Source organism: Hylobates moloch, unplaced genomic scaffold (genome assembly GCF_009828535.3).
Source record: "Hylobates moloch isolate HMO894 unplaced genomic scaffold, HMol_V3 SCAFFOLD_10, whole genome shotgun sequence".
Classification (NCBI taxonomy): Eukaryota; Metazoa; Chordata; class Mammalia; order Primates; family Hylobatidae; genus Hylobates; species Hylobates moloch.
In genome coordinates this window covers 22,759,360-22,783,735 of record NW_026652285.1, presented here as the reverse complement: position 1 = coordinate 22,783,735, position 24,376 = coordinate 22,759,360, and the positions used below count along the sequence as shown (strand labels likewise).

The following is a 24,376-nucleotide window of genomic DNA, read 5'->3' as shown; positions in this document are numbered from 1 at the left end:
GGCTTTTCTGGGCAGTGGGCACAATGACCCCATCCGGTGATTACACTGCTCTACCATGTAGCTGATTATGACACCTACCCCTCTCAGACACCATCAGCTCCAATTTGGACCTATTCTTTGATTTTTTTTTTTTTTTTCAGAATTGATCTCTACTTCTCACTCGAACCTCCGATCTCCCGCATCATCTGACCTCCACAAGTACACGTGCACAATTCACCAGAATCACGTAGGACAACTAGGAAATTCTTTTTTTTTTTTTTTTTTTTTTGAGACGGAGTCTCGCTCTGTCGCCCAGGCTGGAGTGCAGTGGCGCAATCTCGGCTCACTGCAAGCTCCGCCTCCCGGGTTCACGCCATTCTCCTGCCTCAGCCTCTCCGAGTAGCTGGGACTACAGGCGCCCGCCACCACGCCCGGCTAATTTTTTTGTATTTTTAGTAGAGACGGGGTTTCACCGTGGTCTCGATCTCCTGACCTCGTGATCCGCCCGCCTCGGCCTCCCAAAGTGCTGGGATTACAAGCGTGAGCCACCGCGCCCGGCCTTTTTTTAAGGATTTCATGCTAGACTGTTAATAGCTTAGTGAGTCATACTTTTATTTGAATATGTTAAACTCCTTAAAAAAAAAACCTCTTAAGTCAAAAGATTGCATCTTTCATAGTTATTTCCCACGAGCTCAGTAGGTAGTGCTAATACTTAGTACCCTAATCTCCATCAGGAGTGAAGATGAAACTGGCTGCTATAAACATGTCCCTACCCTTTCATGCTGTCAGGCCATTTTGGGACTCTACCCTAAACATGCACTTGAATGGAAGTTCTAAACTCAGGGATCGTGGCGGTGTGGCTGGAGGAGAACAGGTTCACAGGCCGGCCCCAGGTAGGAGGGGCGAGGGAGTGATCCGGGTGCCGCCCCGCCTCTCGCCTGAGCCTCTTCTTTAAAAAAAAAAAAAAAAAAAAAAAAAAGCGCGGGCGTGCCTTGCGCAGGCGCAGTGCTGTGTGAGCCTTAGCCGCGCAGGCTCAGTGAAGGGAGGATGGCGGATCTGTTACCTTTTGCGGTTCCCACCAAGAGTGACAGAACCTTGCTAGTGTGGGAGCTGAGCTCTGGACCTACGGCCGAGGCTTTGCATGTGAGCGCGGGCCAGGGTGGAGGGAGGGATGGAGAAAGCCGCCCACCCGCTAACTGGCAGTTCCAGAGTCCTGCTTCAGCACCTCACCTGCCTCAGCCTCTGCTGAAGGACTCTTCTTTTTTTTTTTTTTTTTTTTTTTTTTTGAGACACACTGTTGCTCTGTTGCCCAGGCTGTAGTGCAGTGGCGCGATCTCAGCCCACTGCAGCATCCGCCTCCCGGGTTCAAGCGATTCTCCTGACTCGGCCTCCGGAGTAGCTGGGATTACAGGTGCCCGCCACCACACCTGGCTAATGTAGTATTTTAGTAGAGGCAGGGTTTCACCTTGTTGGCCAGGCTGGCCTCGAACTCCTGACCTCAGGTAATCCTCCCGCCTTGGCTTCCCAAAGTGCTGGGATTACAGGCGTGAGCCACCGCGCCTGGCCTGCTGAAGGACTCTTAATTCTAGAGGGGACCCCAGCGGACAGCTACCCCAAACAGATTTTTAGAGTCCCGGAGAGGTACCTCTCCACAGTCAGCACATTTTACCCTCTAGGACTTCTTAAAGTTTAGGATCTTAAGAAGAAAACTTGTTGGTTAAGTGGGAAGTGTTTAGAATTGCATCCTTCTCGAAGGGTTTGGGGAATATGAAGGCATGGGCGGTTTTGTTTTCTGGGCGTGAGATTTCATGCGCTTATTTGGCGTAGGACCACCCCCACACCTTTCTCTGTTCACAGCATTTTCCCAGTTGGCCTTTTGTATTCAGTCCGGGTCTTCCCAAATGTTGCAGTGGCCCATTCTGGTTTCTATGGCGTCACTAAGTTTTATTCAGCAATGGCTGTCCATGGAGCCCAAAAGTCATGTGACCGGAAGCAGCTTTTTCAGACATCTCCTGTCAAGGTGGCTCCAAATATGGAATTCCTAGCTCCGCTGAAATGAAGTGCTGAATTCAATAATGGATAGCATTTGTCCAGCACTCTGGTTTACAGAATATTTTCAGATGCATTGCCACACTAATCTTCCAATTCTCTGGTTTTTTTAGATTAAGAAACTCAAACTCAGGATGGTTAATTGACTTGCTTAAGGTTCCTGACAAGAATTATGGAAGCTTGAGGTTGAACTCAAACCTACTGATGCTAAACCCCATGTCATTTTATGCTGTCCCTTTTTAAGAAATCTCAGCTTGGGCAACATAGTGAGACCCCAACTCTACAGAAAAAATTTAAAGATCAGGCTGGGCACGGTGGCTCATGCCTGTAATCCCAGCAGTTTGGGAGACTGAGTTGGACGGATCACTTGAGACCAGGAGTTCGAGACCAGCCTTGGCAATATGGCAAAACTCTATCTGTACTAAAAATACAAAAAATACAGTTCCCTATTGCGCTGTGCCTCAGTGGCCTCCTGTGTAGGGTAGAGGTAGCAATAGCACCCACCCCATAGATGACGACACAAGTAAATCTCCTAAAATGTGCCTGGAACATAGGAAACACCCAGTAAATGTGAGCTGCCAGCAACACCACCAGCAGTACCATCCCAGAGGCCAAAAGTCAGTAGACCAGGACCTTTGGTTTTAAGTAATGTTTACCTCTGCCTAATTTTGTTAGTTGTGGCTCCTTCTTCATGGTGAAAGAGAGCTAAGTGCTTGTCTACAGAGGCAGAGGGAAGAGTGAGCACAGCTGGGAGGATTCTGCTCAGTCTGTAATGGGCCTGGGGGAGAAGAGCCCCAGGGAACAGAGAGAGGTGTCAGCAGCTGTAGAGAGAGGAGGCTCCAGCCGGGCGTGGTGGGTCACACCTATAATCCCAACACTTTGGGAAGCTGAGGTGAAAGGATTGCTTGAGCCCGGGAGTTCAAGATCAGCCTGGGCAGAAAAACAAGACCCCATCTCTACAAAAAATACAATAATTAGCTAGACATGGTGGTTCCCACCTGTAGTCCCAGCTACCTGGAAGGCTGAGGTGGGAGGATCACTTGAGCCCAGGAGTTCAAGGCTGCAGTGAGCCATGATTGCATCACTGAACTGAATCCTGGACAACAGACTGAGACCCTGTCTCTGAAAAAAAGAGAGAAAAGGGAGGCTCTGAGAAGGGGAAGGTAGGCCCTGCAGGAGGCTGCCCCTTTGGCCTTGAGGAGGGGCTCTTGGAATTACTTAATGTTCCTTAGGAGAGCGGAGTCAGTGCACAGGTTTGCTGAGAGCAGCATCTTCATCTGTTAATTAAAAATGGGATCTAAGGCCAAGCACAATGGCTCATGCCTATAATCCCAGCACTTTGGGAGGCTGAGGTGGTCGTATCACTTGAGGCCAGGAGTTCAAGACCAGCCTGGCCAACATGGAGAAACCCTGTCTCTACTACAAATACAAAAATTGACCGGGTGCAGTGGCTCACGCCTGTAATCCCAGCACTTTGGGAGGCCAAGTAAGGCGGATCACCTGAGGTCGGGAGTTCGAGACCAGCCTGACCAACATGGAGAAACCCCATCTCTACTAAAAATACAAAATTAGCTGGGCGTGGTGGTGCATGTCTATAATCCCAGCTACTCGGGATGGTGAGGCAGGAGAATTGCTTAAACCCGGAAGGTGGAGGTTGCAGTGAGCTGAGGTCGCACCACTGCACTCCAGCCTGGGCAACAAGAGCGAAACTCCATCTCAAAAAAAAAAAAAAAAAACCACACACACACACACACACACAAAAATTAGCCAGGCATGGTGGCACACACCTGTGCTCCCAGCTACTCAGGAGGCTGAGGCAGGAGAATCACTTGAACCCAGGAGGTAAAGGCTGCAGTGAGCCGAGATCGTGCCACTGCACTCCAGTCTGGGCAACAGAGCAAGACCCTGTCTCAAAACACAAAGAAACAAAACCACACAAACTTTGAGGGGGAAAGACTGAAAAAGGGGAAAGACTGAAGCTGGAAGGGAAGGTTCTAACCCAAGACTCTGGGAATGTATGATGAAATTTTACTGGCCCGTATTCAGGTGATTTTTTTTTTTTTTTCAGTGCTTTAGCTTTGTGGAAAACTCTAGGCATAATTTAGCTATCTCTAGGGACCAAATGTAAAAATGTTTTATGAACATCAGAAAAATCATCTCCCACAAAATTTCTCTTTGGATTTCACAGTTCAAGTAAAGATTCTGCCCCTCTTCCTTCCTCCCTGCACCTCCGGCCCCATCTTGGCAAAGGAAGTAATCCATTGTCCTCCATCCAAGAAGATAAATCAGATGGAGGCATCGCCTGGTGCTCTGTAAGGCTTGTGAGAAGTGCTTCTAATTCTTCATGTGGGAGGGTCGCTAGTGTGGGCAGTGGGATGAGAAGGAGGCAGCAACAACTAGGACATTCTCAAGCTCCTGGGACTGTGCAAATAAATAGATGGTAAGCTCACAGTTTCGTGAGCCAAGAGCGAGGATCTGAAGTCATCACTAGGCATCTCTTCGAGGATCTCTACAGGCCTGGAGCAGTCTGTCTGTCATAATCCATAATCTGCTTCTGTATTAAACTGTGGCCACGTGGTTCTGGCAACACCCTGAGGTACACAGAGAATAACCTCAGATGGGAATCCAAAAATCTGCGCTTGGGGATTTTCTCTACTTACTAGCTGTGTGACCTTGTGCAAGTCACTTAATGGTGCCTGGCACACAGGCATTTAATGAATGTGGATCAAGTGAATAAATAAGTAAGCCATCTCCCTGAGCCTCAGTTTCCTCATCTGGGAAATGGAAAAACAGTGCTTCTCCAACAGGCTGCAATATGTAGGTAGAATTGCTTCCTAAATGGTTCATCTCAAACTTTCATGCCCTTTACTGGAGTCACCTGGGGAGCTGCTCAAATGCAGATTCGGACTCAGTACTGGGGTTGAGGGGCCTGAGTGCTGCATTTCCAGCTAACCCCAGGGAATGCTAATGCTGCCTGGCTGGACCACACTTTATTATTTTATTTATTTTTTGTGTGTGTAGAGACAAGGTCTCACTGTGTTGCTCATGCTGGTTTTGAACTCCAGGCCTCAAGCCATCCTCCCGTCTTGGCCTCCCAGAGAGCAGGATTACAGCTATGAGCCACTGTACCTGGCCTGGACCACACTTTATTATACAGATTTACATTTTTTTAAAGCAGGGTCTTGCTCTGTCCCCCAGGCTAGAGGGCAGTAGCGTGATCATGGCTCACTGAAGCTTGGAACTCCTGGGCCCAAGCCTCCCGAGTAGTTCGGACCACAGGGCACGTACCACTGTGCCCAGCTAATTTTTTCTTTTTTTTTCTTTCTTTTTTTTTTTTTGAGAGAAAATGTCTCCCTGTGTTTCCCAGGCTGGTCTGAAACTCCTGGGCTCAAACAGCCCTCCCACCTCAGCTTCCCGAAGTGGTGGGATTACAGGCATGAGCCACTGTGCCTAGCCCTGGACCAGACTTTAACTAGCAAGGTTCTAGATTCTAAAGTGCTTTCCAGGTGCGTGAAATCATTATTTCTTCAGCCAATGGGGTGGGAGGGCTGTGCCAAGGGTAGAGGGACCAAACATGACGAGGGAGCTGGGGACACCCACACATGGGGATAAAGGAAAATCTTGAGTTCCTTCAGGGAAATCCTAGCTAGCTCTGAGAAGTAAATAAGCAACTTGATAAGCAGGAAGGTAATAGTAGTCTAAAACAATAGCTGAGGAAGTTAGAGCCAGGAGATGTTTGGTTCCCCTCTCTAGAAACTAAAGATAATATCTTTTTTTTTTTTTTTTTTTTTTTTTGAGACGGAGTCTCGCCTGTCGCCCAGGCTGGAGTGCAGTGGCGTGATCTCGGCTCACCGCAAGCTCCGCCTCCCGGGTTCACGCCATTCTCCTGCCTCAGCCTCTCCGAGTAGCTGGGACTACAGGCGCCCGCCACCACGCCTGGCTAATTTTTTGTATTTTTTAGTAGAGATGGGGTTTCACCGTGGTCTCGATCTCCTGACCTCGTGACCGCCCGCCTCCGCCTCCCAAAGTGCTGGGATTACAAGCGTGAGCCACCGCGTGCGGCCTAAGATAACATCTTAACGTATGTCCCTGAGTTGTTTTTCAGAAGGCCAGACCCCTCCAAAAGGGATCCGCTGGCATGTAGACCTCAGATCAGCAGGTGCTGAGGACTGACTCTGACTATAGTTCGCTCTAAATTTCTTCCTGAGGGACCTGGAGGAGGCCGTGCCCATGAGCCAGAGCTAACATTCTTTTCTGCTGATCCCACATGTCTAGACAAAGCTTCGCCTCCTGAACCAATCGCAAATCAGAAAATCTCTGAACCCACCTTATGACTTGTGGGTCCTGCTTTGAGACGTCCTGCCTTTTTAGGTCAAACCAACGTACAGCTTCCATGTATTGATTTATGATTTTACCTGTAACACCTGCTTTCCTGAAATTTACTCCTGCCTTTTAAAATCCTTAGCTGCAGCTGGGCACAGCGGCTCACGCCTATAATCCTAGCACTTCGGGAGGCTGAGGTGGGCAGATCACTTGAGGCCAGGAGTTTGAGACCAGCCTGGTCAACATAGTGAAACCCCGTCTCTACTAAAAATACAAAAATTAGCTGGACGTGGTGGTGCATGCCTGTAGTCCCAGCTACTCAGGAAGCTGAGGCAGGAGAATCGCTTGAACCCAGGAGGCAGAGGTTGCAGTGAGCTGAGATCGCACCACTGCACTACAGCCTGGGCAACAGAGTGAGTGAGACTCTCTCAAAAAAAAAAAAAAAAAAATCCTTACCTGCAAGCCATCAAGAGTTCATATCTTAAGCATAAGCCACCCAATTCTCCTTGCTTGGAGTCCTGCAAACAAATGCTTTCATTTCTCTATTGTTGCAAAGTCTCAGTGTGGACGTGTGGTGTTATCGCGCCAGGTGAGAAGACCTGGTTTGGTTCTACAACATTCCGATGTGCCCAGGATTGAGGAGATTCCTGGGATGCAGGACTTTGTGTGTTAGAACCAGGAGAGTCCCAGATAGAACAATTTGGTCACCCTATGGGGATAATGAAAGAGAAAGGCATGCTTTGGTCTAAGTTGCTGTGTGACCTGAAAAAGGACCAGGCAGCTGATTGCTCAGGTCCCGCCTTAGACCAGTTAGTCTAGTACCTCCTATTTCACAGGGGTGAAAGCCAGCCCAGAGAAGTCTAGTAACTTGTCCACATCACCCTGCTACTCAGGGGCAGGGCTGAGGCCAAGCTCCCACCTTCCCACTCCCCGTCCAGCTCAGCACCTTCTCCATCAGTTCACGTTGTCTTCTTTTAACGCATTCCTCTTGATTTGGCAAACACAGCATGTTTTGTGAGCAAAACCACAAAGTAATAAAAACACAATGAGGCTGCTAAAGTTGTTCAAATGCAAAGCATCCAGAAATGTGACGGCATAGACTTTCTCAGATTTATTGTATGTCCTCAGACAGTAGATAAAAATGCATGGGGTTTACTTCCAGGGATTTACAGACCAATGTAAGTAAACAGCTGGGGTTTCTTTTTAGGCTGTTTCTCTTGGAGGTGGTGCAGGAGGTTGAGGAAAGCACCTCTGATGAGCAGATAGCTGGAGGCTGTTCCCACAGTCATGTCTCAGCGAAGAAGTCGGAGTCCAGCAGCCATCAGAACCAAGGTATGTGTGGTGATCTTCGGAATGCCACTCCAAATCCTTTGCACTTTCTTTTGTACACAGCAGGAGTTGTAAAAGAATGCTTCCTTTTATTATTAAACTGAGAATCCATGCAGAGAGTTTACACTAAACACGTGAATACATTGTGTTTTAGAAGGCTGGGTGCCCTCAGTCCCCAGATCTTTCAAGTGTACCATTAAGTTCAGGTAGGTTTTTGTAGACAGAGATTGGCCGCATCATATCTGTGACACTGACTCTTCTGGTGTAGGTTTGCATGGCCAGGGAGTCTGAGTGCAGCCCCTGATCAGTGCTTCATGCCAATCTGTGAGTCTGTTCCAGGAACTAGAGGAGAGAGAGCCTTAGCCTTGCCTGCAACCAGATGAATGGTCAGCTTTAGTGGTGAACACTTTGCTTTTTGAATAGTGTGGTTGGCTGGCAGCTCTTGTCATTGTTTATCTCTCTCTTAATTTAACAAACCAAGCTGAAGCCTGAGCACAGCTACAACCTTGTCCAATCTCTTTAGCAACAAAATACCTGTGTGTGCGTATCTTATTGCTCAAAACATTGGACAAAGCTGTATACAAACACACACACAAACATACACAGATACACTGCACAGGAGACCCCTGATAAAACACACAAATTTTAAAAATTTATTTTTAAACAAATGCAGTGGGATGATCATAGCTCTCTGCAGCCTTGAACTCCTGAGCTCAAGCGATCCTCCTGCCTCTGGCTCCCAAGTACTTGGGACTACAGGCGTGAGCCACTGCACCTGGCCATGCAGTGAAGGACTTCCCAAGCAAGACCTTGACTTGGAAAGTTGCCACCAACTCCCCAGCTCTGTGGGAAGTTTTGGGGGCAGGGGGTTTAAACTCTCAAATTTAGCTGGTTTGCATGGGGAGTTCTTTCCCAGTGATGAGTTGGGGCTGCTTCTGAAGAACATTTAGAATTTAAATCTAGAGCTCTCCCCAGTCAGAGTAAAAAATGGCAGCAAATAAATGTTAGATCACAGCCTCTTCTTAGTCATACCCATTGATACATGTCATGGGGGCATTGCCAAAGAAAGAAGTGAGTTAAGTGTAAGGGAATCTGGTCGGGGCTGGACCAATAACCAGACTCATCCGAACGCTTGGCTGATGGTTTTCCAGTTGCTCCGTGGTTTATCCTTTGTAAGGATGCGAGTGACAATCAGAGTTGGAAACGTGGGGCCTCAGCTCTGCTTCATAAACCAGGCAAGGAAGAGCTGAGGGTGGAGTAGGGGGTTGCCGGTGGAAGGAAGGTCTGAATTTGAGGAAGAAAAAGGACAGTGCAGCAAAGAGTTGGGTGCCTTTCAAGCTTCTAAAGGACGCAGTGGGCTGTAACAGAGCTCTCTGAATGAGGGAAGCACAGCCCACCAGCAAAGCATTTACCACCTGTGTGTGTCTCAAATGGCCAGTGGGGCAGTTCCTGCTGTGGCCTGATTCCATGGACAGCACCACTCATCTCATTCCCCAACTCCAGCACACGTTTTCCCACTGGGAGCTCGGCCAACCATTTTGGATCCCTGAAGGGAAAGAATGTCAGGAGTGGAGGAAGGGGTGGTGATGTGGAGAAGCCTCTGCTGCTAGCCCCTGCAGGTAGAGAAAGTTCCAGATGCCTTGGCCTCAGTCAAAGCAAGCCTGGCTGACCCATGGGATGTCAGTGGCGTGGGGAGTGGAGGTATTTGGCGGCAGACGGCCTGTTTATGACAAAAACTACTAGAGATGTGTCACCAAGAGAGGCCTATGGATTTCTTAAGCCAAAACACTTAGACAAAGTCTCCCCAAAAAATAGAACCAAGCATCTCATAGAGTTAATGATTGTCTACAGGATCCCTGACAATGTAAGCATTTCTTTTTCTGTTCTTTTTTTTTTTTTTTTTTTTTTGAGACAGGGTCTCACTCTGTCGCCCAGGCTGGAGTACAGTGGCATGATTATGACCCACTGCAGCCTCAACCTCCCGGGCTCAAGTGATCCTCCTGCCTCAGCCTCCCTAGTAGCTGGGACTACAAGTGCACCCCACCACACCTGGCATTTTTGTTGTTGTTGCCCAAGCTGGTCTCAAACCCCTGGGCTCAAGCAACAACACTCCCACCTCCGCCTCCTAAAGTGCTGGGAGTACAGGCACGAGCCATCATGCTTGGCCAAATAAGTGTTTATTGGACAGATCCAGTTCTCCAAAGTTTAGAGCAGGTTAACTTGGTAGCTATGGCGTGTGACCAGATGGAAACATGGGTCTTGTGGCCGGCCCCGCAACTGGCTGACAGTCCAGCAAGGCAAGGAGGTAGGTACTTCACACATTGTGCACACCCATCTCAGGCAGCCGTAGACCCCTAGGCTTCCCCGCCCCACAGGCACATGCAGGCTCCAGGGAAAGCAAGTAGTTGGCAGGTGCCTCTCCAACCTCGTGTCTTTGGGCATCCTTGCCCTGGGTGACACAGTGAGACCCTGTCTCAAAAAAAGTCCCTCCCATGCCAGCTGCCTGTGTCCCAACCACTCAGGTGCTTTGCCTCTCAACAGAATCCACCTGCAGTTCCCTGCTAGGTATGTCTCAAGGAGCCCTCTAGCCACCCGACTTGTCTTTAATGCCTATAAAATCCAGTTCAGAGGAGGAAAAATATTTCTCAGGCAAGTCCTGCCTTTGGAGGTATGTACAGGCACTGACACCAGAACAGGCCAGTGAGTAAACCCGGCACCGAACAGGCCATCAGAATAGGGAGCCCCACATGGTAAATGTGGCTGCGCATAGCAAGCTCGCCCAGGGAAAGCTGGGCTGCAGGTTGGGGTAAAGCCCTTGATGCAGGCTGTAACATGTTTTGATGCAGAAGTTATTGGTTCTGAGTAGAAAGGGCAAGGTAAGAGAGCAAAGCCTAAAAATGCAGTTTCCCCCTTGAGTTCTTCTCTCTCCTCTTATTTGACTTCCCTCCCATGATAACATGCCCCAAGGGCTGAGAGCCGTTATAGTGTGTTTAACAGATGGAGAGAACACCTTCTTTAGGCTTTCAGAGCCACAGAAGCTGGGGCTAAGATGCCAACTCTATAGCCATGAGGATCTGCTTTATTTTTTTTTTTCTTTTCTTTTTTTTTTTTTTTGAGATGGAGTCTCGCTCTGTCACCCAGGCTGGAGTGCAGTGGTGCTATCTGAGGTCACTGCAACCTCTGCCTCCCAGGTTCAAGTGATTCTCGTGTCTCAGCTTCCTGAGTAGCTGGGATACAGGCAAGCGTCACCATACCCAGCTAATTTTTTGTATTTTTAGTAGAGACAGTTTCATTATGTTGGCCAGGCTGGTCTCAAACTTCTGACTTCAGGTGATCCACCTGCCTCAGCCTCCCAAAGTGCTGGGATTACAGGCATGAGCCACCGCACCCGGCCGAAGACCAGCTTGTGAGTCTAGGGACCCTGGAATGCAGCAGCCCCAATCCTGACTTTAGTTAACCTGTGTCATATGTAGGGGCTTTAAAGGTGGCCGGGAGCAGGGCATCTGGCTATCTGGCTATCTCCAGGTAGTGGGTCGGGGAGGCTCTGAGACTGCTACAGAGCAGACCATTGACAGCCTGTAACTGAGTCCAAATTCATTCTGCCTGCTGCGTCACAGCCAATACGTTGAGAGACAAGGAGTTGGAGCAAGGAAAGGGACTTTATTTCGGAGAGCCAGCAAACCAAGAAGATGGTGGACTAATGTCCTAAAGAACCGTCTTAAAATTATGCAGGCTTTGCCTTGTCTTTTATGTTTAGGTCAGGGGGAAAGGAAGGGGCTGACAACCGCAGACATCTGGGCACCAGCAAGGGTCCAGGGGAGGTTTGCAGAACTTCTTTGTCCTTGGTCAACAGTCTCTCATGTGACAATAGCTAAACCTCCTCATTCCTATAAATCTTTAACAAAAACAGTTAGCTGTTTACATGCTTCCCCTTTAATCCCAGAGTTAGTTTTGCCAGCGGCATGATTGCTGTTTTTGCGTTTTATCTCAGTGCTCTAAAGTTATCCTAGCCTAGGTGCAAGAATAGGTAAAGGCCCCTTAAATAAAATTGGAGTTAGTTATGTTAGTTCTTCTGTTGTTTCATGGTTACAAGACACAGAAGAGAACCCTTGTATCAAAACAGGATGAGATTAGGTTGTTGTTCCTATAAAAAATCCATGTGGTTGTTTTTTGGCCCCCTCTTCAATATCCGGGGTGTGCTGACGAAGTGAGCAGCAGCTCTGGAGCCATAAACCACCATCTCATCTCAGCCCAGGGCATGTTGGGAGAGGCCAGGAAAAGTCACTTCTCTTCTTTGCTTTAACTGTCTTTTCTGTTGCCTCAGAGTCTTCAAAGGGGAGACTTGGTGTTCTCAGCACTGCTCAGCCTCCATGAAGCCCTCCTTCTCATGGCCCGAGGGCTCCACCTCTGCATAGGTGGAATGGTCAGGGTGGCTGCGAAACTTCATGGCTGGCCAGTGGTGAGGTCTACGCTGCAGAAGGCACAGAGGCAAAGTCAGTGGGCATGCCCCCGCCCCCATGGGGACCCCACACTCCTGAGCGACAGAGCCAACCAAGACTCTCTCTTACAAGGGCCCTGGGGCACTTGGGGCCTACCAGGAGCCACACAACTGACCTTCAGGGACCCTCTCCCTAAAATGTTCCCTGCTGTGATCCCCCAACCACTGGGAAACCTGCCGGAAGCTAGAGTGTGGAAGGAGGACACTTTATCCTTCGCTGCGTGGTCTGCAGAACTCACAGATAAAAGGTTCAGCAATACACCAAGTGGAGACCTGGGACTGCAATGTGAGGAAGTGGCTCAGAGATGGCTGGCATGATGCTTGAGGCTCTGGAAATGCCAAGATAACCCTCCAAGGTAGCACAGGGTCCACATCAGAGTCAACAGGGGGCTTATTAAAATGCAGATTCTGGCCTGTCCAGTGGCTCATGCCTGTAATCCCAGCACTTTGGGAGGCCAAGATGGGCAGATCACTTGAGGCCAGGAGTTCAAGACCAGCCTGGCCAACATGGTGAAACACCGTCTCCACTAAAAATACAAAAATTAGCTGGGTGTGGTGGCACGTGCCTGTAGTCCCAACTACTCAGAAGGTTGAGGCACCAGAATTGCTTGAACCCAGGAGGCGGAGGCTGCAGTAAGCCAAGATTGTGCCACTGCACTCCAGCCTTGGCGACAGAGTGAGACTCTGTCTCAAAATAAATAAAATGCAGATTCCTGGGCCTGCCTTAGACCTGCCCTATCAGAATCCCTGTGGCCCAGGGATCTGCAGTTCCCAGGTGTTACCCAGGTAGGCTAAGACTTCAGAATGACTAAGCCTCCTAAGAAACTGGGGGAACGACCTAGGCCTGTGGGTTAATGAGGCTGGTGGGCTTGTGACCCACATGGAGGAGACTAGGGTCACAGAGGCACCACTGCTGCACTCCGTGGGGGACTCGTAAGAAGCCAGAAGTGGAGGATTGGGGGCAGGAGCTGCTGAGCTCTGCAGCTCCGAGTGAAGGGGGCTGAGCCTCACATCCCATGCTGCCCCTCAGGCTGGCTCTTCAGAATTGAGACATTCAAAACTTAGCATCCTCAACTAAAGCTCCCAGAGGGCAGCTCTTATCATTATTTGGCTTGTCTATTTTATTTTTATTTCTATTTTAGAGATGGGGTCTCCTCTATTGCCCAGGTTGGAGTGCAGTGGTATGGTCAGGGCTCACTGCAGCCTCAAACCACTGGGCTCAAGGGATCCTCCCACCTCAGCTTCCCAAGCGGCTGGGACCACAGGTATGTGCCACCATGCTGGGCTAATTTTTTAAATTTTTGTAGAGACAGGGTCTCGCTCTGTTGCCCAGGCTAGTCTCAAACTCCTGTGCTCAAGTAATCCTGCCTTGGTTTCTCAAAGTGCTAGGATCTTAGGAAGGAGCCACTGCACCTGCCCCTCAATTTTAACCTTAAAAGCAGGTATCAGTAGGCAAAAGAGGCAGAGACCCTGGTTCTATCATGGCGTTGAGTAAGTACTGAGCCTGGCATTTGGGCATGAGACCATAAATCACTGGAGATAGGCTGCACAGCCACTAGATGGGCACTATGTGGCACTGTGGCCTTCTTTCTTTGCTCTGGGGATTCTTTTCTGATTTCACAAATGGGGGAACAAAAGCAGAGGGGCTGTTCCACAGGACAGGAGGGCCGAGGGAGTTCTGAGGTGCTGATTTCTCAGGGTGCAGGACTTAATGGGTGCCAGCCATCTCGAAATGTGCTAGGATGGGGTGGATGAAGTTTTCTCAGGTATGTGGCAGGGGAGAGGGAGAAGGGGAGAGGCAGGGACCGAATGGCCCAGGAGACGCTGACGCAGAAGCAGACGGGAGCCCTGTGGCCACAGATGACACGGACCTCAATGAAGAAGAGCGCAGCATTGGATGTGGGGTGGCCATTGATGTAAATTCCAGCCAGGATGATGGCCGCCACAAGGACGACTGCCAGCACAATGCCCACGATGGTGCCCAGGTGCACAGGAGTGCCCTTTGTCTTGGGGGACAGGTTGTTCTGAAGGCCTGTGGAGAGATCATTAGGGCAGACAGGGGCTGCAGGGGAGCAGGGAAGGTCGAACCATGGGGTCTTGGGTTCTAACAAAGTCTCAGAGATGAAAGCTGACAGAGCCTTTGGGTCCACTTATCCAATACAGGAAGAGGTTGGGCGGGAGTTGGAATCATTATGAGTAAGGCATTCATGTTCTTGACACCATCTGGGTAGTTTTCCAAAATCACCTAAAAGTTGCCCCAAATGTCTAATAAGGATCATAAGAGAAGTTCTCTCTGATATCTGTGCCACTACATAAGTGCTATTAAGGAATCCACAAAGGGCATCGGAGGGTTAAGAGTTTGAGATCTGAAATCTGGCTGCCTGGGTTGAAATCTATGCTCTGCCACTTACTAGCTGTGTGACCTTATGCAAATTATATAACCTCTCTGTGTCTTCATTATCACTTCTGTTGAACAAGGATAATAATACCCACGTAATGGGGTTATTGTGAAGGTTAAAAGGAGATGATCCATGTCAAGCACTGAGGACCATGTCTCCCATTTTGGATGACTTCAATAAGTATTAGCTGTTATGATGGCGAATGACCATAGTTTTTTCCATCACTGTCCACTCCCAGATTGTGACCTCTTGGAGGGCAAGGATGATGTCTTATTCAACTCTGTGTCCTCAGCTCTTAAAAAAACTGGCAGGGGCTGGCCACGGTGGCTCACCCCTGTAATCCCAGCACTTTGGGAGGCCGAGGCAGATGGATCACCTGAGGTCAGGATTTCAAGACCAGCCTGGCCAACATGGTGAAACCTCGTCTCTACTAAAAATACAAAAATTAGCCAGGCATGGTGGCACGCACCTGTAGTCCCAGCTACTCAGGAGGCTGAGGCAGGAGAATAGCTTGAACCTAGGAGGCGGAGGTTGCAGTGAGCTGAGATCACACCACTGCACTCCAGCATGGGCGATAGAGTGAGACCCCGTCTCAAACAAAACAAAACAAAAAAACAAAACTGGCAGGCCCGTCAGAGAAGCTCAAAGAAAGTCTATGGAATGATCTAGGTCCTCTGGAAGCTAATAAGCCAACAGTCACCCTCTGAGAACATCCCAGGCATTTAAAATACGTCCCAGGGGGAGACAGTATTTTCCACAGAGCTGGAAGCTCAACCCCTTTTGTGCATGACTGAGGTAATGGAAATAACAGAGAGGTTAAGTGATATCCCCACAGACACACAAATTCAGTGCCCACCACTAAAAAACCTAGTTCCCTGACACTACCTGGGGTCGCTGTTTGCCTCTTCACCCTATCCTAAAGGAAGTGGAGATAATGAGGTAGAGAAGACAGATGAGCAGGTTGGCAGCAAAAATGTTGCATTCTTCCTACATAGCTAGTGGGTGGGTTGGGAGGCAACTAGGGGTGGCGAGTTTTAATGGGATGTTGCATGCACTCAGAACCATTGTCCTCCCCGTCCCCTTTGCTCTGCTCTGCACTCTGTAAGCAGAGGACACCCAGGAAACTATCCTGGGGCACTCCAGGGCATGGCTAGGGCCTCTGTCTGCCAACAGGTGGGAGGACTGAGGTGAAATGCCCCAAGTGAGCCTCCCCTGACCTGGATGGCAATCAGCCCACAGCCTGCAGTGGCTCTGATGATTTGATGATGAGGCTTCTGCTGATGAGCACATGGTGCACAGCGAGGGGATTATGGCCCAGCCACCCCCACAACACACACGCACACTCATACCCACTGCCTATGGAGGAGCAATGGCTCCACCTCTGTTGGGGGACACCATCACACTGTGCTGCATTAATAATCTTTCCTCTCCTGCTGGAAGCCCAGATGACAATCTCCAGCCCCTGGAGCTGGAAGGCACTTTCATCTCTACTCTTGCACAGGTTGCAGCAAAGGCCTGAGCTGGCTCTGGGCAAAGGGCAGGGGAGGTGGGGGCAGCTCCCACCCTCAGAAAGGAGATTATCTTTCTAGGTAATCCTAGGAGGCTGCAGGGAGTCCCGCCTTCTGGCACCCTGCAAAAATTTGGTAGTGGACAATTTTATGTCCTCTGCCAGCCTGAGTGAGGAAAGAGAAGCTGCTCTCCACCCCTCGCTGACTATGAGCTCATGGGGATCAGAGGGGATGGCCACAGGCCCCACCTATACCTGCCCTGGCTCAATCCTTCCCCTCCTCCCACTCCTTTCTGGCCAGTGAATATTCAAGGACAGAGAGCCAGGAGAAGAACCACAGGAGGTTCATGGCTGAGATGAGAAATGTCTAGGGTAGACATGTTCCTTTGATCTAGGGCACCTGTGCCCAGAAGCCCCCCTGCCTCCCCACCCAGCAGGAGGTCTGGGATGCTCAGGCTGTTGTTGCTCCCTCTCCACACTCAAAAATAGCCCAGGCGACTGCTGCACCCTCTTCTGGGGTGGGTCCAAGAGGCGCTGGGTCTGACGCTGAGGGCAGGCAGTTCTGTACTCACCGTCTCCTCCTGCATAGGGATTCAACTTGGTGTCATCTTCGAAGAGAGAAGACAGAAGGAGCGAGATTAGTGGAATCATTACAGCCTTTGTCACTCTGAGTCCAGATGGGATGAAAGTTCAGCCCAAACTTTCATTTTAGAGGTAAGGCTCAGAGAGGGGAGGAGACTTGCTCAAAGTCACACAGCAGTTGAGTGTAGCTGGAGGCTGGGGAGTATATGAGCGGGGACTGGTGAGAGATGAGGCTGGGAGTGGAGGGCCGGCTGCCTGGAGAACAATAGGAGGCTGTGCACGCTCTTCTGCGGGGCAACAAAGAGCTGTGTAAGGGTTTGAAGAGGGACTGTATGTGTCACAAGGTCAGATCAGCTTGGAGACTCCCTGGGGCTGTAGTGTGCCGGAGAGAGTCCCAACCCACTTTCTGTCTATACCTCGAGGCCTGTAGCCTGTGGCTTTCTAAGTAAGTTTCAAGGGTCCACCCTTCCTGTGGTTCCTTCCCATGCAGATTTTTATGGGGAAAGAAAAGCAAGAGTTCCGTGTCAGGAGAATGCTATAAATGACTGAAGATTCTTGCCCTAAGCACCTGAACTTTATTTATTTATTTATTTATTTTGGAGAGAGGGTCTTGCTCCGTCACACAGGCTGGAGTGCAGTGGTACAATCACAGTTCACTACAGCCCCGACCTCCTGAACTCAAGTGATCCTCCCACTTCAGCCTCCCAAGTAGCTGCGCCTGGCTAATTAAAAAAGATTTTTTTGAGATGAGGTCTCACTGTGTTGCCCAGGCTGGTCTCCAACTCGTGGGCTCAAGCAATCTTCTTAGCCTCTCAGAGCACTGGGATTACAGGCGAGAGCCACCTCACCTGGCCTAACAAGGTATTTTAAACACAGCTTTGAATCTATTTTGTTACTGCAAATTGAAAATAATGAATTGATTCATCAAAACTAAGCAAAGTAACTTAAATATCACTGGGCAGATTAACTCGATTTGAATCAACTTGTTGCAAATCTAGACCACTGAAGATCAATTATAGCTCAGTTTGCACCTACCACTGGTAGACAAAAGGACACAGTGCCACCCACTGCCAGTCCCTCCCAGAGTGACTGAAGGTGGCCACACTGTGCCCATGCAGCCTCTCTCCCACTCACCACGGGCTGGTTCCCAGCTGCCATCTTGCTGAGGCTCCGTGTAATTCACATTGGCTCCTGAGTTAATGGATCACATGAGAACTGACACAGGAAGAAACGCATGCAATGTTGATCAAATGAGTGGTCATTTTTCTGTTGTTAGTTGTCACTTCTTGTGGCTATCAAGGTGTTCTGTTCTGTTGCTTATAAGATAAGCCCTTCTGCACACAGTTGTTCTGGGTGAGTGCCTGTCTCTCTTTGGAATAAAATGCATGGGCTTTGTGACAGCTACTTGCCACTCAGAGGTCATCTGGTTCATTTAAGTGAGTAGCGTTTGACTGCAAGTGAACAGCTCTCAAATCCAGCCCCCATGTCTCCCACTCCTCCTGCCCTGCTGCTTTCTACCTCTGCCTGCCCAGGCAGGCCCCTCTGGCTGGAGTGCTGGGTCCCTTCATTCAATCTCCCTGTTAGAGCCTGTACCCTCATAGTATGTAAGGGAAAGACTCTATCCCACACCTGCCTCTGCAAGTCTCTCTGTGTGGGCTGTAACCACACGGGCAGGAGAGTGACTCAAACTGTCCTGCCAAGATGCCTTGCAAGTTGGGCATGTGGGGGGAAGTCATCATTAAAAATGTTTTTTCTTATAAACCAGGCACAATGGCACGTACCTGCAGCACTTAGTAGGTTGAAGTGGGAGGAGCCCAGGAGTTCAAGTCCAGCTTAGGTAACATAGCAAGATCCTGTTCCACCCTCCAAAAAGTTTTTTCTCTTATAGACGTAACTTCAGAGTCTTTGCCACCTCTTCCAGGACTGGAAGGACATAGAGCCCTAACTGTCTTCACTTTTTACTCTAATGAATGTTTTCTGTTGGGAACCACTACACAAAACATGGAAATGAGACCCATTCCTTAGCTGGCAAGGGATGCACACAGATAATAAAACTGGCAAACAGAATTCCCTACCTCTGTAGGACAGAGGACCTACATGGTGGGCTGTAGGACAGCCCAGGGGGCTCAGTAATAATAAGTCAGGATTTAGGCTTGGCCCCCAAGTGCCGTGCCCTGGTCACCCCACGCCACCACAGCCCCCCTTCTAGCCTCTGACATTGTGCCTCCACCAGACACTGTCTGGCTAAACCCTCTGGGTGGGGCAGGGTGTGTTTGCAGCACCCCTCCCCACCCCAGCCCAGTGCTGGGCTCAGAACATGCCCTCAGTAAGTCTAGGGGGTTAACTGGCAGTAACTAATCACGGACTACCTCCTTGTAGGAGGAGCTTTCTTTGACTGGAAGGTTACCCCTGGACTCCGTCACCAACTCCCCAAAGGGCAAAGTTTCTTTCTGCTTCTTTTTCTTTTCTTTTTTTGAGACAGTGTTTCACTTTGTCACCCAGGCTAGAGTGCAGTGGTGCGGTCATAGCTCACTGCAGCCTCAACCTCCCAGGCTTAAGCAATCCTCCCGCCTCAGCCTCCTGAGTAGCTGGGATTACACATGTGTGCCACCATACCTGGCTAATTTTTGATTTTTTGTAGAAACATAGTTTTGCCGTGTTGCCCAGGCTGGTCTCGAACTCCTGAGCTCAAGTGATCCGCCTGCCTCAGCCTCCCAAAGTGTTGGGATTACAGGCGTAAGCCTCCTCTCCCAGCCTCTGCTTCTTTTTCATCCCCTGCAGCACCACCACGCGTTCTGCTCTCAGTGCCAGCTCCTTGTTATTCCGGAGCAACTTCAGAGTAATTAGAGCTGTCGGAATCTAACTCACTTTTTCACACTTTGCTACTCTGCCCTGACCCTGAATTCACATAGACCCTTTTCCATTTCTTTCAGCACCAAGAGAGGCAGTGGGGTTGAGGGGAAAGAGCTCTGCTTTTGGAGCTAGATGAAACCTAACTCTATCCCTTCTTGGCTGTGTGACCTTGGGAAAGTTATCTGCCTCTCTGAGCCTTAGTGTCTCCTTTATAAAACAGGGATATAACAGTATCAAGATCCAGGATTGTTGGGAGGACTGAATATTAATTTATGCTTTACTTTAGCACCCTACTGGGCATGTAGTTAGTCCCCACAAATGCTGGTGCTTTCTATCATTCATTCATTCTCCTCCACAACTTCCCCCCAGCCAGGCCCATGGGTCGCTGACCTTGTTCTCTAGTTTTCTAGGTAACGTTTAGAAAGGCAGGGGACACACCAGGTGCAGTGGCTCACGCCTGTAATCCCAACACTTTGGGAAGCCAAGGTGGGTGGATCACATGAGGTCAGGAGTTTAAGACCAGCCTGACCCACATGGCAAAACCCCGTCTCTACTAAAAATACAAAAATTAGCTGGGTGTGGTGGTGTGTGCCTGTAGTTCCAGCTACTTGGGAGGCTGAGGTGGGAGAATTGCTTGAACCTGGGAGGCAGAGGTTGCAGTGAGCCGGGATTGCACCACTGCACTCCAGCCTGGGCGACAGAGCGGGACTAAGTCTCAAAAAAGAAAAGAAAAAGAAAAAAGAAAGGGGACACTGTGGAAAGAACATCTCACCACTTACCCCTCCCATAACCCTGAATAACCTACTTTGCTCCTTTACGAGCCTCTTTCCTTAGCTATAAGAAAGGACTGTGGGCCAGGCATGGGGGCTTAGGCCTGTAATCCCGGCATTTTTGGAGGCTGAGGCAGGAGGATCGCTTGAGCCCAGGAGTTTGAGATCAGCCTGGGCAACACAGTGAGACCTCATCTCTACAAGAAATTTTTAAAAATTAGCCAGGTATGGTGGTACATGCCTGCAGTCCCAGCTGCTTGGGAGGCTGAAGTTGGAGGATTGCCTGAGCCCAGGAGTTGGGGACTGCGGTGAGCCATGATCACTCCACTGCACTCCAGCCTGGGCAAGAGTGAGACCCTGTCTCAAAAAAAAAAAAAAAAATCCTAACATAGGGTTAGAGGGGGAAGAAAATCGTGGCTGAATAATGTTTTAAAATATTAACTTTTTCTTCTTTCCTTTCCTTCTTGCCATTATTCCTTTCAAGCAGATATTTGGTTCAGGCGAGGCTGTAAAGAACCCACAAGTCTTTCAGTCTTAGCCTAAGGGGAAGGGGCTTTCAAAGCTGGATACAGAGTTTTGTTTTGTGTTGTGTTGTGTTGTGTTGTGTTGTGTTGTGTTGTTTTGAGACAGAGTCTTGCCCTGCCACCCAGGCTGGAGTGCAGTGGCACAATCTCAGCTCCTTGCAACCTCCACCTCCCAGGTTTAAGCGATTCTCCTGCCTCAGCCCCCCGAGGAGCTGGGATTACAGGCACCCACCACCATGCCCAGCTAATTTTTGTATTTTTAGTAGAGATGGGTTTCACTGTGTTGGCCAGGCTGGTCTCAAACTCCTGACCTCATGATCCTCCCACCTTGGCCTCCCAAAATGCTGGAATTACAAGCGTGAGCCACCGTGCCTGGCCAATTTTTGTATTTTTAGTGGAGACGGGGTTTCACCATGTTGGTCAGGCTGGTCTCGAACCCCTGATCTCAAGTGATCCGCTCACCTCAGCCTCCCAAAGTGCTGGGATTACAGGTGTGAGCCACTGTGCCTGACCGAGATGCAGGGTATTGAAAAGGGATAAGGGAGAGGAATGTCTCAGACATAGCTACAGAATCCTGGAGGGGGCATGGGAGAAAGGGAAGAGATTTGAGGCCTAGGACCGGAGGAGCCTGCACAAGGCTTCCTGGGACACTGCCTGGTACATTCAGGGAGATGAACCTCTGGCAGCTTCAACCAAGACCCCCAGGCCTCCAGGTAGCAGGGAAGCCCCTGGATGGCCAGACCTGAATAGTCAGGGTGGATGGACAGCTGAGGTGGAATTCCCCATCCATCACTCCAGGGCCTGAAAGTGAGAAGCCAGGTGAACTTACAGAAACAAGGCAGCCTTTCTCTCACGCCTGAGTGTATGGACTGAGTTCATACCTGCTACAGGGATGAGGCTTTTCGGGTTGTGTGAGGACTGCTATTAAGATTAGCTGAGATAAGTTATATAAAATACCTGGCACTGGGCTGGGATATTAATTTTTTCCCCTCTTCACAATGAATTCTGTCGGGTAGCCCTGATGTGGGGCCAGCACAGTGGTTAGAGCCCAGGAGTAGAGTTCAAGTTCCAAATCTGGCTCTGCTTCTCACCAGCAAGTGACCTAAACTGTCTGAACTTCAGGCCCCCTTAGATATAAAAGGATGGGGCAGTTCCCATCCCATGAGATCATCCCTGTCAGGGAGAGAGAGGGGGCCCCAGAGGGGTAGCTCTCCTTCCTGGCCTCCTCTCTGCTCCCCACCTGGGGTCAGAACTTACCTTCTGTGGTGAGGCTGTCGATGAAGAGGGAGGAGGAGGTAGTGATGAGGTCTCCATCATAGGGGCCAAAGGAAGTGTCAGGGGAGGCCGAGTTGTGGTCCTCATCCTGGAAGTCCTCGCACGTCCTGCCCTCTGCCTGCAGGAGAGAGCCAGTGCTGGGTCTTGAATGCATTTACACTTTTCCCTTCATCCTGAAAGCATCTTATCTTACAGGGCAATTTATCTGTCAGCTGCTTCAAATCCTTCCTCAAGGAAGGAGCTGAGATGCCAATCTTAAATAAATAGAGCAAATCTGAACGGTCATCAACAGCTAACTTCAGAAGTAGGCGACTGGACAGGATTTTTTTTAAGCCCAGACTCAGACTAATAAATAGACCACGGTGAGTGTATGGCCACGGGGTCTGGAGAGTTGATATTTAAATGCTGGGCCCATCATCTTCTAGCAGCTGGATGCAGGCCAATTCATTGAACTTCTCTGAGCCCCAGTTTTCCCCTCTGATCAATGGGGACAATGGCCCCCAGCTTTTGGTTCAGGTTAAATAAGAGCAAGGGTAGGGCAACTCACAGTGACATGCTTGGCACATGCAGCATGCTTGCTTTGCAAGAAGAGATAAAGGGAGGGGGCAAAAAAGAGGGCACAGATGAATAGACCCATCTGTGTTAGTCTATGGTGTGAGAATAGGATGCTTTCCACCCAGAATCAGTGTTGAGTGCACTGGAAAATTCTTGCAGTGAGAAGGAACCTGGATGGGATTCTAAAGAGGAGATGCCTGGAACCACGCTCCTCACTCCCAGAATGACTGCCTTTCTCAAAAGCCAGAGGACCAGAGGCTTAGCAGGTGCATCATTAACGTCAGCAGGTGCACAGTCTCCCAGAGGAGCCAGCAGTGGCCGAGGCCATGCCCAACATCCCCTCTGCATGCACCAAAAGAATTCCTTGAGAGCTGCCCACTTAAGGCCAAGGCATCAGAATGCTCGTCTCAGAGACCCACAGAGCCCTCTGAAACCTTCCAAAGTGGGTCTGATTGGCTCAAGGCAGTCTGGAAAACAAATCTCAGATGGAAGGGAGGATATTGCCAAGAGCTAATGCCACCGTGAGAAGAGTTTCCAGGGGCGGGCCCTACCGGCTGCCCTCCTGTTCCCCACCACCTGGCACAGGAGTTGCAGCAGATACTTATGCTTCTCACCTCCTGTGCACAGCCATAGTCCATCCACTCCTGGCGATAGCGGTCAAAGCCACTGGAGCATCTGCAGGAGGACCAAAAGGTCAGAGTTATGATGGGATCGACAAAGAAGCCTTCCCCTTTCACTGTTCAGTAACAACTCTCTGCTGATAGTGAGAAGAGGAGCTAAGGTCCCCAGGCTGAGGTAGTCAGGCACTCCTGTTCCCTCTACTTCCCCGGAAGATGAAGGTATTTGTGGCATCCCTGCCTTCCTTCTGACCCAGCTCCCCAGGACCAAGGCCACATCTGCCCATGTGAGTAGGTGTAGGGGCTAGCAGGACTGCATGAGCTCCAGTGATCCTCAAGGTCGCCTTGACTCTGAGCTGCCGTGACACTGCTGAGAATCCAGGCAATTCACATACGTGTTTTCATCCTGGTTGTTGAGGGGCCTAAACTTGGGAAAGAGAGTGGGGCTAAAGGTAGGCATCAGCAGACTTAGTCAACACTTCCCCGTGTGATCATTCAAGGGCAGAAATGATGGTCCTGCCAGAGGCTGGGAGACAACTGGCTGACAAGGGTCTCCGGAGAGGGCATTGGGCAGCTCATCTGGGCTGGAAGACACCAAGCGCCCCTGTAGGGAAAGGATGGGGGCATGACGACGCACCAGAGAATGTTCTCCATGCATCATTCCCAACTTTTCATTCTTTACTCTTTGGTGCTAGGGGAACCCACCAAGCCCTACTCAAGCCCAGAGATGTCTGCATGGGAAGAATAACATCATGAACCACCAGTGCCAAGAAGGAATTCTCAGCAGGTTAACTGTACCAGCACCCATTGAGGTTTGGTGAGGCCAAGGGCCAAGGCTTGCCAAGAGCTGCCAGTCTTTCCTTCTACAGATGCCTCTGGGCTCTGAGCTGCTCCTCCTGCAGCAGGAATGGCTGAACTGAGCCAGCCACACTCTCCTTCTGTCAGGTCCTCTATGCCCACTACTTTGGGGGATAGAGGATTAGGAAGGCTATTGGAGGCTGAGAACTAAAGTTTCTTTTAGGGCTGGGTGTGGTGGCTTATGCCTATAATCCCAGCGTTTTGAGAGGCTGAGGCAGGAGGATTGCTTGAGCCCAGGAATTTAAGGCTATAGTGAGC

General features: G+C 49.9%; 1 protein-coding gene and 1 long non-coding RNA gene across 7 annotated transcripts in view; one reads left to right on the top strand and one right to left on the bottom strand.

Moving 5' to 3' along the window:
* The first annotated feature begins 992 nt into the window (after positions 1–992).
* Positions 993–24,376, top strand: LOC116474743 (uncharacterized). Of its 2 annotated transcripts, XR_009215259.1 has the most exons (4): positions 993–1,122; positions 7,559–7,683; positions 16,674–16,798; positions 23,956–24,376. It is a non-coding gene; the product is annotated as an uncharacterized LOC116474743 (long non-coding RNA). The 2 variants fall into 2 exon arrangements; XR_004249748.2 differs by lacking the exon at positions 993–1,122 and having other exon boundaries at positions 7,450–7,683.
* PLXDC1 (plexin domain containing 1) overlaps positions 9,777–24,376 on the bottom strand; it is an 87,212-nt gene continuing 72,612 nt past the window's right edge. For 3 of the 5 annotated variants that reach the window (XM_032163439.2, XM_032163440.2, XM_032163437.2), the window contains exons 10-14: positions 23,258–23,318; positions 22,071–22,206; positions 16,657–16,692; positions 14,050–14,210; positions 9,777–12,151 (exon numbers count right to left, since the gene is read on the bottom strand). In XM_032163439.2, coding sequence (XP_032019330.1) covers positions 12,032–12,151; positions 14,050–14,210; positions 16,657–16,692; positions 22,071–22,206; positions 23,258–23,318 — 514 coding nt within the window. In that variant the 3' untranslated portion in view covers positions 9,777–12,031. Of the gene's footprint in view, positions 12,152–14,049; positions 14,211–16,656; positions 16,954–22,070; positions 22,207–23,257; positions 23,319–24,376 lie in introns of those variants that run through there. The other 2 variants (XM_058445533.1, XR_009215256.1) reach the window with 2 other exon arrangements.